The sequence below is a fragment of the Rhinatrema bivittatum genome, chromosome 2 (assembly GCF_901001135.1).
Source record: "Rhinatrema bivittatum chromosome 2, aRhiBiv1.1, whole genome shotgun sequence".
Taxonomy (NCBI): domain Eukaryota; kingdom Metazoa; phylum Chordata; class Amphibia; order Gymnophiona; family Rhinatrematidae; genus Rhinatrema; species Rhinatrema bivittatum.
The window spans coordinates 59,459,955-59,472,369 of record NC_042616.1 but is presented as its reverse complement, the minus strand read 5'-3'; the positions used below and the strand labels follow the sequence as shown (position 1 = coordinate 59,472,369).

General features: G+C 49.8%; 1 protein-coding gene across 4 annotated transcripts in view; it reads right to left on the bottom strand.

Moving 5' to 3' along the window:
- The window catches only part of NBEAL2 (neurobeachin like 2), a 528,491-nt gene that overhangs the window by 103,428 nt on the left and 412,648 nt on the right, over positions 1–12,415 (bottom strand). For all 4 annotated transcript variants that reach the window (XM_029588231.1, XM_029588232.1, XM_029588229.1 and 1 more), the window contains 2 exons: positions 9,043–9,167; positions 4–130 (listed from right to left, as the gene is read on the bottom strand). In XM_029588231.1, the coding sequence (XP_029444091.1) occupies positions 4–130; positions 9,043–9,167 (252 nt within the window). The remainder of the gene's footprint in view (positions 1–3; positions 131–9,042; positions 9,168–12,415) is intronic.

The following is a 12,415-nucleotide window of genomic DNA, read 5'->3' as shown; positions in this document are numbered from 1 at the left end:
TACTGGTGAAGGTTATCGAGGAACTGGAGATCCTCATCGCCAAGCTGGTCATCCTCCAGCTCGCTGACTTTTGCTTCTCTGGCTACGGCCAGTGGTAGAGAACTCTCTAAGTTCTGCAAGTGCTCTGCACCTGAAAGAAACATGGGGGAACTCTTCACTTGCTATAAACCAACAGAACTGGTATTGCATCCCTCATTGATAACCTGTGTTGCCTTGCAGGTCACATGCATAGCACTGTACTCTGCACACGGTCTTTGAGGACACATACGTCCCCCCTTCATGGCTGTCTTAAATGTTCTGCAAATCCTAGTTACATCATCAAACCAGAAGAGCAAGGTGCCGTTGGCAAGTGGCCAAGATTTCAACACCTCCTCTAACTTCCCTTGCAAAGTCCTCGTCACTTTAAGCCAAGAAAGGAAAATTGGTTCTTACCTGCTAATTTTTGATCCTGCAGTACCACAGATCAATCCAGACTCCTGGGTTTTGCCTCCCTGCCAGCAGATGGAGACAGAGAAAATTTAACTGATACTTAACCACGTGTGTCACCTGCATTCCTCAGTATTAGTCTGTATCCAAGCTAGAATGAGAAAGAAAAATCTATCCAAAACCCTCAAAACTTTCAAAACCAGAAAACTCTCTTCAACTAATTAATCTTATTTAAACAATCCTGTATTACATACTATAAAAACAGAATGAGCAGATTACTCTCCCCCTCTACCAAACGGGCAGGTTCTGGACTGATCTGTGGTACTACAGGAGCGAAAATTAGCAGGTAAGAAGCAATTTTCCTTTATCTTTACGTACCCAGATCAGTCCAGACTCCTGGGATGTATCAAAGCTTCCCTACCCAGGGTGAGACCTGGAGAGTGCTGCTCGCAGAACACCTTCGCCAAAAGATGGGAACCCCTGTGTACCCTACATCCAGACGATAGTGCCTTGGAAAAGTACCTCAGCCAGCAAACCAAAGCTCCCACAATGCGCTGCTTCTGGTCCCAACCGTGCCTCCCGCACCGCAGGAAGGCCCGAAAGGGCGAACCCATGGGAGGGCCGAGGAAACCTTCCCCACTCAGCCGAGAAGCGCAAAAGCTGTCAGGCCCACCTGGAGCCCCGGGCTGCCAACCTCCTCACAGCCTGCTCTGCCCCGCACCAGGCTTCAGGACACAGTCCCCACCACCCTGGCTGACTCCGGAGGCTTACCTGAGGGGATAAGACAACAAGGCTGTTTTTCTTTTTTTAATCTGAATCCTAGACTGCAGGTTAGCATCTCTACCATCTGCTGGAGTCAAAGAGATACTGAGGGGCTGCAGGTGGCACTCTCTCATATGTAGCAATGTCCAAAGTTTTGTCTCTGACTCCATCTGCTGGTAGGGAATCATAACCCACTGGTCTGGAATGATCTGAGTATATACAGGAACTGCTGGTTTTGCGCCATCTACCATTCTCCTGGAAACAGAGAAATACAGAGGAACTGCAGGTGGCACACATGGTTAAATCAGTAAAACTTCCTCTGTCTCTATCTGCTGGCAGGGAGGCAAAACCCAGGAGTCTGGACTGATCTGGGTACATACAGGGAACTAGCATTTCCCATAGCTGTTCCCTGGAATGCTTTACCATATGAGCTCAGGATGTTTAAGAGCAAGCTAAAAACCTTTTTCTTCTTGAGCAAGCATGGATTCTCTAAAATCTCCCCAAAGCACGTTCAAAACGTCTGTGAACAAGCACCCACACGAATAAGATGAGATGCTTCATTATTCAGTTTTGGGTTACTATGAGCAGGTTTTGTATTTGTGGTTTTTATTTTAATACGATTGTGTAGATTTTATTAGAAAAGAAAGAAAAGAATGTGAAAAAAAGTCAAACTCTCTCTGAAGAGACAAGCAATGAACACCCTATCGTGAAATCTTTAATTTCAACAGAAGAGCTGTGTCAACTCTGGCAACAGTTTTGGCAAAACGATGACTAGTCTGCAGCATGAGTAGGCCGAGTTTCAGCCAGTAAGTCTGTGGCCATCCTAACTGCCGGGAGTTCGCAGAGAGCATGTGGGCAGACTGATCAGGAACTCGAGGAGGCATTTTGATGAGGTCTCATTTCTATTTTTTTCCAAAAGCAATTATATATATATATATATATATTAGCATGTATGTAAAATTTGAAAAGTGTTATTAATTTTGATGTGAGCATCTCTCTGTCCGAGGAGCTGTCCACATCACGGTGCTGAACAGAAGTGAACCTTGCCTATGAAACACACCAATGCCGCCACCTGAACCCGGAGGGAACTGAAGGACAACCCTTTGACTAAGCCTCACTGTAAAAATGCCAGAATCTGCACCACCAAGGACTGGTGGGGGAGAACGCCCTGCTCGCGACACCATGATTCGAAAACCCTCCATACTCTGATGAAAGTCAATGAAGTAGAGGTCTTTTGCACTTTCAGTAGAATAGTAATCATTTCTTCTGGAAATTGCCGCCTTTCAAAAGCCAGGCCGCTAGATAGAAGTGATCTGCCTGCTCAAAAAATATAGGGCCTTGACGAAGCAGATTTGGAAGATGACCAAGTCTCAGGGGACCATCCATCAAGAGTTTGACTAGGTCCACGTACTACTGTCATCGGGGCCACTCCGGGACCACCAGGATTACCTTCCCTGGTTGGACCTCTATCTATCGGAGAATCTAACCAATCAGAGGCCATGGAGGAAAGGCATAAAGAAGCACTTTGGTCGGCCACGGAAGCACCAGTGCATCCGCTCCATGTTCCATTCTGCGACTGAAAAAGCGAGGAAACTTGGCATTTCTTTGAGTTGCCATCAAGTCCAGATGGGGGGGGGAGGGGCCCATCTGTGAGAGACAAGGTTCATTGCTTCGTCAGAAACTTTCCTCTCTTCGGAGTCTATCCTCTGACGGCTCCGAAAATCCGCTTGCATGTTGTTGATTCCCGCAATGTATGATGCAGCCAGAAGGGTGAGATGCCATTTCGCCCAGGCAATGAGTTGCTCCGCTTCTGCAGCTACTGGCCGACTCCTAGTGCCCCTTTGCCAGTTGATGTAGACAACTGTTGTCGCATTGTCAGGCAAGACTCTGACAGCTTGGTTGCGTACCAGAGGCAGGAATGCTGCAGCACCAAACAAACCACACTTGTTTCCAGGCGATTGATGGACCAGCTTGCCTCTTCCAATGACCACTGGCCCTGGACTGATCTGGGCCGGCAGACCTCTCCCCAACCTTAGAGACTGGCATCCGTGGTCACTACCACCCACTGAGGTACTCTAAGGTCCACTCCGAGACTCAAGTGATCCAGAACAAGCCACCATCCAAGACTGGACATGGCGGACTCTGTGAGTGGTAAGGGGACCTGAAATTTTTCCGACTTCGGATCCCAACAGGAGAGTAACGTTCTCTGTAATGGTCTCATATGAGCAAATGTCCACGGGAGCAACTCCAGCGTGGACGCCATGGAGCCGAGGACCTGCAAATAGTCCCAGACCTTGGGGAGAGGAAGCGACAAGAGATGACGGACCTGCTGCATCAATTTGAGTATCCAGTCCGGTTGGAGGAACTCTTTGCTCACAAGGGTGTCGAACCTGGCTCCCAAGAAGTCCAGCACTTGAGACGGGAGAAGGCTGCTCTTGGCCTGATTGACGATCCATCCGAGGGATTCCAGAAGTCGCATGACTTTGGTGACCGCATTCTCACAGAGAACTCTCAACTTCGCCCGAATGAACTAGTCATCCAGATACGGGTGAACCAGCATGCCTTCCCTCCTGAGAGTTGCCACCACCACCACCATTACCTTGGTGAATGTGCGAGGTGCCGTAGCTAGACCGAATGGAAGGGCACAGAACTAGAAATGCATGCCGAGGATCATGAACTGAAGAAACCTCTGGTGATCCCTGTGAATAGCGATATGCAAGTACGCTGCCGTTAAATCCAGGGAAGCCAAAAACTCGCTGCTGTGGATCGCCGCAATGACCGAGCGCAGGGTCTCCATTCAGAAATGTGGAACTTTGAGGGCCCTGTTTACCTTTTTCAGGTCCAGGATCGGCCGAAAGGAGCCCTCCTTCTTCGGGACCATGAAATAGATGGAGTAGCGTCAACCACTCCACCTGGGGGATGGGAACGATGGCCCTGAGACAGTTCAGCTGGTTAAGGGTTTGGCAAACAATCTGTTCTTTCATGCAAGAGCCATAAGGGGAGACTATAAAGAGGTCTTGGAGCAAATTCTAATCCGTAGCCATGTTTTACGATGTTTAGAACCCACTGGTCGGAGGTTATCTTGACCCACTCCTTGCAAAAACTGGACAGCCGTCCACCCACCAGAGGAACCGAGGAATGGGCCAACCGCATCTCACTGAGTGGAGTTGGCTCCGGTGGACACAGAACTGACCCTGTTGCGAGAGGGTCTACAGCCCCGAAAGGAATGAGACCAGGCTTGTGACCTCCCAGCGGGCTGTCTCTGACCCGAAGCTGGCGCCCTGCTCTGCCGGAATTGCCATTGTCCCCTAAAATGGAAGGAAACCTCTCGAACACTTAGGCTTACCCTACGGGAGTTTGTGAACCTTGTTCTCTCCCAGCGACTTGATCAGGTGCTCCAAGTCTTCACCAAAGAGAAACTTTCCCTTGAAAGGCAAAGCACTCAACTGGGCTCTGGAGGAAACACTGGCCGACCAGTTGCGTAACTACAGCAGCCTCCTTGCTGAAACTGGAGGAAGTACGCAGAAGATCATATAAATCATCCGCCCCATATGCAACTGCCTGCACTGATTCCTGAGGAGGAAGGTCTCTGGAAGTCAATAGATGTTGCACCCAGCGGAGGCCCGCCCAGAGCATGAAGCTGCTACAGGCAGCCACCCAGATACCCAGTGTCGAAACTTCGAATATCCACTTCAAATGAGCCTCGCACTTCCTATCCTGGAGGTCCTTGAGGGTTGCCGCTCCTGCAACCAAGATCGTGGTTCTCTTCGTTATGGTCGACACCGAGGTGTCCACTTTGGGAAACTTCAAAAGCTCCAAAGTCTCCTTGGGCAAAGGATAAAGTTTGTCCCTAGCCCGATCCACTCACAGGCCTGATTCCAGGACATCCCACTCCCGGATCATCAACTGTTGAACCATGGGATGAAATGGAAAAGTCCTGGCTGGGCCCCGCAACCCCGACAGGACCAGATCCACCGAACCCGGAATAGAGTTCCTGAGGGAACTCTACTCCGAGCTCTGACACGACCCACGGGATGAGAGGGTCCAATTCTTCCCAGTGGAATAGACGAACAACCTTCGAGTCATCTCTTTCCAGAGGCGATGCCTTCCCCAGCTTTTCGTCTGGATCTGTCCCAGGCAGGGGCGAAGGAACCATGAAAGCGTTTGAAGCACCGGTGCCAGAAGCATCTAGAATAGGGGCCCCATCCCCAGGAAGTGATGGGCCCTGCAATTTCTTGACTCGAAGGGACCCCTGGGACTCTAGGCGCCTGGGAATCTTTTTGGGGGGCCCCTCAGGACATCCCTGCTGTGGACCCCCACTCTGCTGAGTCTGGGTAGCCATGAAGGCCTCATGCAATAACAGCACAAAATCCAATGAAAAGGCATTTGGACTGCCCACCTCCCCCACCAGGGGATCGGGCTCGCCATCTGAAAATTCCTGGGACGGATACTGAAGGGCCTCAGGACTGCCGGAAACAGGAGATAGATCGGGCAGGAGATTCCCTCCCCCCCATGCCTTAGCCCGCGTGTCGGCAAAGGAATTCAAGATAGCCGCCGTTCTCGCGCTCAGCGGGAACGGATCGGCCTGGTCTTCTTGAGTGGCAGATCATTTCGCCGCACCGCAGGACTTAGCCAGAAACCCTGGCCTCTGCTCCGAGTGACCCTTCCCCCCCAGGGAGGCACCTGGCACAAAGCCTAGAACGGGAGAACTGAGAAGCGGACTCCCCACAGGCCACATAGCGCACCGGACACAGCATGGGGGAACGGCAGGGAAAGCGCCAACGGGACAGGGGAAACGTGCTTCTGTGCAGGCACCAACGGAACCCCGGAGCACACCCGACAATGAACGCTGCTCCAGAGAAAGAGCCTGCTTGTTATCGTCCCGGAGAGCCACCGACCAAATATCTCCTGTTTGCTTTTACTTTTTTTTTTTTTTTTTTTTGCAGCAGCAGCAGCGAGAAGCAAAGAAAGCTGATAGGCTGTTCTTTATCAGGTCGGGAATAAGGGGGAGGGGACCGGACTACAGGTAGTCACCCCTGTTGCCTTACCATACTGAAGCCCTGCGGGGTTACTAACCCCAACTCCCCGAGACCTACTACAAGGGGGGATGACCCCACTAGGACCTGCCTACCCCCCTGAGAGGATGCACCTCTTTAATATCCTGCTTGATCCTTTTTTTTTTTGTTTAAAATAGAAATTCTTTTTTTTTTTTTTAAACTGAAGAATCGGTCAAGACCGCAGGTTTTGCACCACCTCCATCTGCTGGAGACATAGAAATACTGAAGAGATGCAGGTGGCACACCAGGTTAAGAGGGGGTACTTTTCAAGTTTTTCTCTGTCTCCATCTGCTGGAAGGGAGGCAAAACCCAGCAGTCTGGATTGAGCTGGGGTACGTACAGGGAACAAAATAAAAATGTCACAAAGGCTAGCAGAGACCATTTTGCTAGTTCTGTGGACTAATTTTTAAAACAAAAGTTGGGGTGGTACTGAAGCTGCATTTAGTAATTATATCTATCCAGAGTAAAAGCTTCAGGAACAAAATAGCCAAGTTTCTCTCCTATTCTGTACCTATCGAGAAAATACCATCCATAAATCAGGCTTTTCAGATTTAATTACAATTGATACACATATTTCTAGATATGCACTGTCCTTCCATGTCTGAGATATGTATGTACATATTTTCTATGTACCCGGGCCCTGCAGTGTATCCTTGCGTGTTCCTGGGCCCTGCACGTGAGCTCTTCAGTGGGGTTCTACACCCCGTGCCCTGTACACATATCCTTCAGTATGGTTCTACGTCCCTGTGCCCTGTACACATATCCTTCAGTATGGTTCTACACCCCTGTGCCCTGTACACATATCCTTCAGTATGGTTCTACGTCCCTGTGCCCTGTATACATATCCTTCAGTATGGTTCTACACCCCTGTGCCCTGTACACATATCCTTCAGTATGGTTCTACGTCCCTGTGCCCTGTACACATATCCTTCAGTATGGTTCTACGACCCTGTGCCTTGCAATGCATCCTTCAGTATGGTTCTACGTCCCTGTGCCCTGTACACATATCCTTCAGTATGGTTCTACGTCCCTGTGCCCTGTACACATATCCTTCAGTATGGTTCTACACCCCTGTGCCCTGTACACATATCCTTCAGTATGGTTCTACGACCCTGTGCCCTGTACACATATCCTTCAGTATGGTTCTACGTCCCTGTGCCTTGCAATGCATCCTTCAGTATGGTTCTATGACCCTGTGCATTGCATGTGCATCCTTCAAGGTGGTTCTACGTCTCTGTGCCCTGTACACATAGGGGCGGATTTTAAGAGCCCTGCTCGCCTAAATCCGCCTAAATCCGGGCGGATTTAGGCGAGCAGGGCCCTGCGCGCCGGTGCGCCTATTTTACATAGGCCTACCGGCGCGCGCAGAGCCCCGGGACTCGCGTAAGTCCCAGGGTTTTCTGAGGGGGGCGTGTCGGGGGCGGGCCCGGTCGGCACGGTGTTTTGGGGGCGTGTCGGCAGCATTTTGGGGGCGGGCCCGGGGCGTGGTTACGGCCTGGGGCGGTCCGGGGGCGTGGCCGCGCCCTCCGTACCCGCTCCCAGGTTGCGTCCCAGCGCGCTAGCGGCCCGCTGGCGCGCGGGGATTTACGTCTCCCTCCGGGAGGCGTAAATCCCCCGACAAAGGTAAGGGGGGGGGTTTAGACAGGGCCGGGCGGGTGGGTTAGGTAGGGGAAGGGAGGGGAAGGTGAGGGGAGGGCAAAAGAAAGTTCCCTCCGAGGCCGCTCCGATTTCGGAGCGGCCTCGGAGGGAACGGGGGTAGGCTGCGCGGCTTGGTGCGCGCCGGCTATATGGAATCGATAGCCTTGCGCGCGCCGATCCAGGATTTTAGCGGATACGCGCGTATCTACTAAAATCCCGCGTACTTTTGCTTGCGCCTGATGCTCCAGCAAAAGTACACCAATTCGCGCGGTTTGAAAATCTACCCCAAATCCTTCAGTATGGTTCTACGTTCCTGTGCCCTGCAATGTATCCTTCAATATGGTTCTATGACCCTGTGCATTGCATGTGTATCCTTCAAGGTGGTTCTACGTTCCGGTGCCCTGCACGTGTATCCTTCAAGGTGGTTCTACATTCCTGTGCCCTGCACGTGTATCCTTCAAGGTGGTTCTACGTTCCTGTGCCCTGCACGTGTATCCTTCAGTATGGTTCTACATCCTCGTGCTCTACACATGTATCATTCAGTGTGGTTCTATGTCCCCGGGCCCTGCCGTGAGTTCTTCAGTATAAGTTTACATCTCCGTGCCCTGCATGTGTATCCTTCTGAATGGTTCTACATCCCCATGTTCCGCACGTGTATCCTTCAGAGTGGTTCTAGGTCCCTGGGTCCTGCACGTGTATCCTTCAGAGTGGTTCGAGGTCCCTGGGTCCTGCACGTGTATCCTTCAGAGTGGTTCTAGGTCCCTGGGTCCTGAAAGTGTATCCTTTGGGGTTCCCAGGCCATGTACAGGCGTTCTTTAGTGCGCTTCTTAGACCCAGGCCCTCAACATGTGTTCTTCAGTGTTCCTCTATGTCATGATGCCCTGCACATGTATCCTTCAGTGTTGTTCTATATCCCTGGGCCCTGCATGTTTATTCTTTAGTGTTTTTCAATGTCCCCAGATCCTGCACATGTACTCTTCAATGTTTTTCTATGTTCCTGGGCCATCAGTAGAACTTTAAGTTCAAATTACTGTGGCTGAAGACAGCCTGGATATTATACAGGGCTGTATGACATGAACTAGTGAGCCTGGGTATCAGTGTAAAACCAAAAGATTACCAAACAAGATGCAGCCTTTTAATCTTCCTGCATTCTTCTTACCCAAATTGTCACGGAGTGCACTAGCCTCAGTGTGGGAGTCAAAATTATAATTGGGGACCAACTTCAGTCTTCTTCTTGAATAGGTTTCAGCAGTTGATAGCTTCCACTTCATTTCTGCAGGGTTACTAGGAAGAGGGCGAGAAAAGGATTGATCATGTAGCACAACACATCAAAGCAGGGCACTGCACATCACTGCATAACATTACTGCAATGAAACAAGTGTTTCACAAATACAGAAGCATCCTGTACAGACAGGACAGTTTTGACTGTCTAGAACAGCGATTCTCAACCGGTGTGTTGCGACACACCAATATGTCGCCAAACACCGGCAGGTGTGTCGCTTCTCCCGGTGTCCTACTGCCCCGTTGTACGTTCCTTCTCCCTTTTTCCAGCCCCCGCAGACCAATTGGAAGCCTCCTTGCTTCCTACCCCCACTGCCCAATGGGAAACCTCTTTCATTCTGCCTGCCCCTGTGCAGGCCAATCGGAAGCCTCCTCTGTTCTACCTGCCAGTGGGAGTCGGAAGAAGGGAGGAAGCCTTTGATTGGGCCGGTGAGGCAGGCATCGCATAGCCCAGTTGAATCAGATATTCTTCTTGGTGTTCCTCCCTTTGGGATCTTTTATATTTCTTGAATGCTGTTCTTTTAGCTTTAATTTTGTCAGCCACCTCCTTTGAGAACCAGATAGGTTTCAATTTTCTTTTGCTTTTCTTTACATTTCTAACATATAGAGTAGTTGCCTTGGTGATTGCTCCTTTTAGATTGGTCCACTGCTGGTCCACATCTCTCTCGTTCTCCCATCCTTTTAGTTCTTCCTCCAGGTACTTCCCCATTTCCTCAAAGTCTGTGTTTTTGAACTGTAAAACTCGGGTCTTTGTGGTTCTTTTCCCTATTCTTTTAGTGATATTAAACCATACCGTTTGATGATCACTGGTGCTGAGGTGGGTGCCCACCGGGACATCGGAGACATTATCTCCATTAGTGAGCACTAAGTCGAGTATAGTTCCTTCTCTCGTGGGTTCCAATACCATTTGTTTGAACAAAGATACTTACATGGCATCCACTATCGCTCTACTATTTTTAGTTTCTGCAGATGGGATTTTCCAGTCTACATCTGGCATATTAAAGTCACCAACTATCACCACTTCTCCCTTCTTACCTATCTTATGGATGTCTTCAACCAGATTTCTGTCCATCTCTTCCTTTTGGTTTGGAGGTCTGTAAACCACTCCAATATAAATGGATGCTCCGTCATCTTTTTTTAGGTCGACCCATAGTGCTTCTTCCTTGCCCCCAACTTCCTTGCAGCTCAGATGCTTGGATGTTGTTTCTGACATAAAGAGCCACACCTCCCCCTTTTCTATCCTCTCTGTCCTTCCTTAACAAGTTGTAGCCTGGTATTGTTGTATCCCAATCATGAGATTCTGTGAACCATGTCTCTGTGATAGCAACAATGTCCAATTCTGCCTCAGTCATTAGGGCCTGCAGATCTGGGATTTTATTTCCCAAACTATGAGCATTTGTGGTCATAGCCTTCCAGGTACTCTCTTTAAGGTTACTGCTTTTCCTGGATGCCTTATGAGACTTTATTTGAGATTTGTTATTCACTTCACTCTTTCCTTTTGCAGTTGTGCCACTGTTGACTGTTGACAGAGTTATCCATCTCAATTAGATTTTTCTTTTGTTTATGGATCTTGAAATTCTGCATGCATTGTGTTTGTTTTCTCTTTTCTGATAACACTTCAATGTTTTTCTCAAGAACTTCTTCAATTTTTAATATAGAGAAGGTTCTAGATGCTCTACTTGTCTGGTCTCAAATTCCACCTGTAACTGTTGTACCCAGCATAAGCCAGCCCTCAAAATAAAACTACTACAACTACAGCAGCTCGAACGCCAAGGGCAGACACCTCGAAAATCTTCTTGAGGTACACCTCCAGGTTTCTATATCCTGAAGGTCCTTCAAAGCAATAGAATTAGCCACTTGGATGGATGTCTTCTTAGTAACTGCCAAAACCACCTTCGGGTGGTTTTGGCATCCACCTTCGGGACCTTCAGAAGATCAAGCGCATCCTCTGGCAAAGGATATCATTTATCCATGGCCCAACTGACCTTCAGAGAGTATCCCACTCCCTAAATAGCAAGGTGCTGACTGGTGGAATGAAAAAGACCTCGTCAGACCCCCAAGGCCAACCATGACCAGGTCCACGGCTCCCAACTCGGAATTCTCTCGTCGTATCTCTATGCCTAGCTCCTGTAGGACTGTGGAAATAAGGGGGGCCAACTCTTCCTTGTGGAACAACCATACCATCTTGGGATCATCACCATCGACAGTCGCAGCCTTCGACAAGTCCTCATCCAGATCCTGCTTTGACACAAACAGATCTGAGCTTGGGGGATCCTGCACTCGCCCCTCATCTGCCCCTGATTCTTCTGAAGAACCCTCCACAGGAGGCATCAGAGCTGAGGGCCCTGGAACATGCCAGACTCTCATGGCCCCTGAAACCCCTGAGGGCCTGATACTCTTCGCAGGCCTCATTGGCATCCCCTGATCCACCCTGCGCCACAGGGGATTCCTGGCTTTATAAGCTTTGTGTAACAACAGCACAAATTCTGAGGAAAAAGTGGAGGATGTGTAAGAATCCCCTGGAGGTTGTCCTCACTCCCAGAGAGGGGCCCTCTCGCATATGGATCCTTCCTGAGGGTCCCCACCTCAGGAGACAACGAAGGAGGGAGATTCCCCTCCCCCTTTGCGGCTGCACTGAAGTTTGACAAAATGGCCGCTGTTCCTGCACTCAGCGGGAAGGGATCCCTGATGGGCTGCCATACTGGTGAGTCTCCAAAACTCACGATGACTCAATTGTTTGCTGTCCACTGTGGTCCCCAAAGAGCCCTCCCCACCAGAGAGGCATCAGGTGCATTTCCCGTCATGGAAAAGTTGCGTGCGTACATCCCCGCACGCTGCACAAGCCGAGCCTCATGGCATGCCGACAGATGCCGGGTAGTGATGGCAGCACAAAGAACACTGCCAAAGGGTGGTAGGAACTAGTGCCAAGCTGCCCAAAAGCCAGCAACTTATAGTTGGGGAAATTGTGCCACCCCACAGCAAACCCTCTCTGCATCTTTTTAAAATAATAAACTTTAAGGAGGAAGATGGGCCCCTGGTTATTTTGCATGGCCTGGTAAGCCTGATGCATATGCAGGACAACTTCCAGGGGATGTGGTTAGTGCAGTTAGTGTAGCTGGATTTAAAAAAGGATTGGATAAGTTCTTGGAGGAGAAGTCCATTACTTGCTATTAATTAAGTTGACTTAGAAAATAGCCACTGCTATTACTAGCATCAGTAGCTTAGGATAGACTTGGTTTTTGGGTACTTGC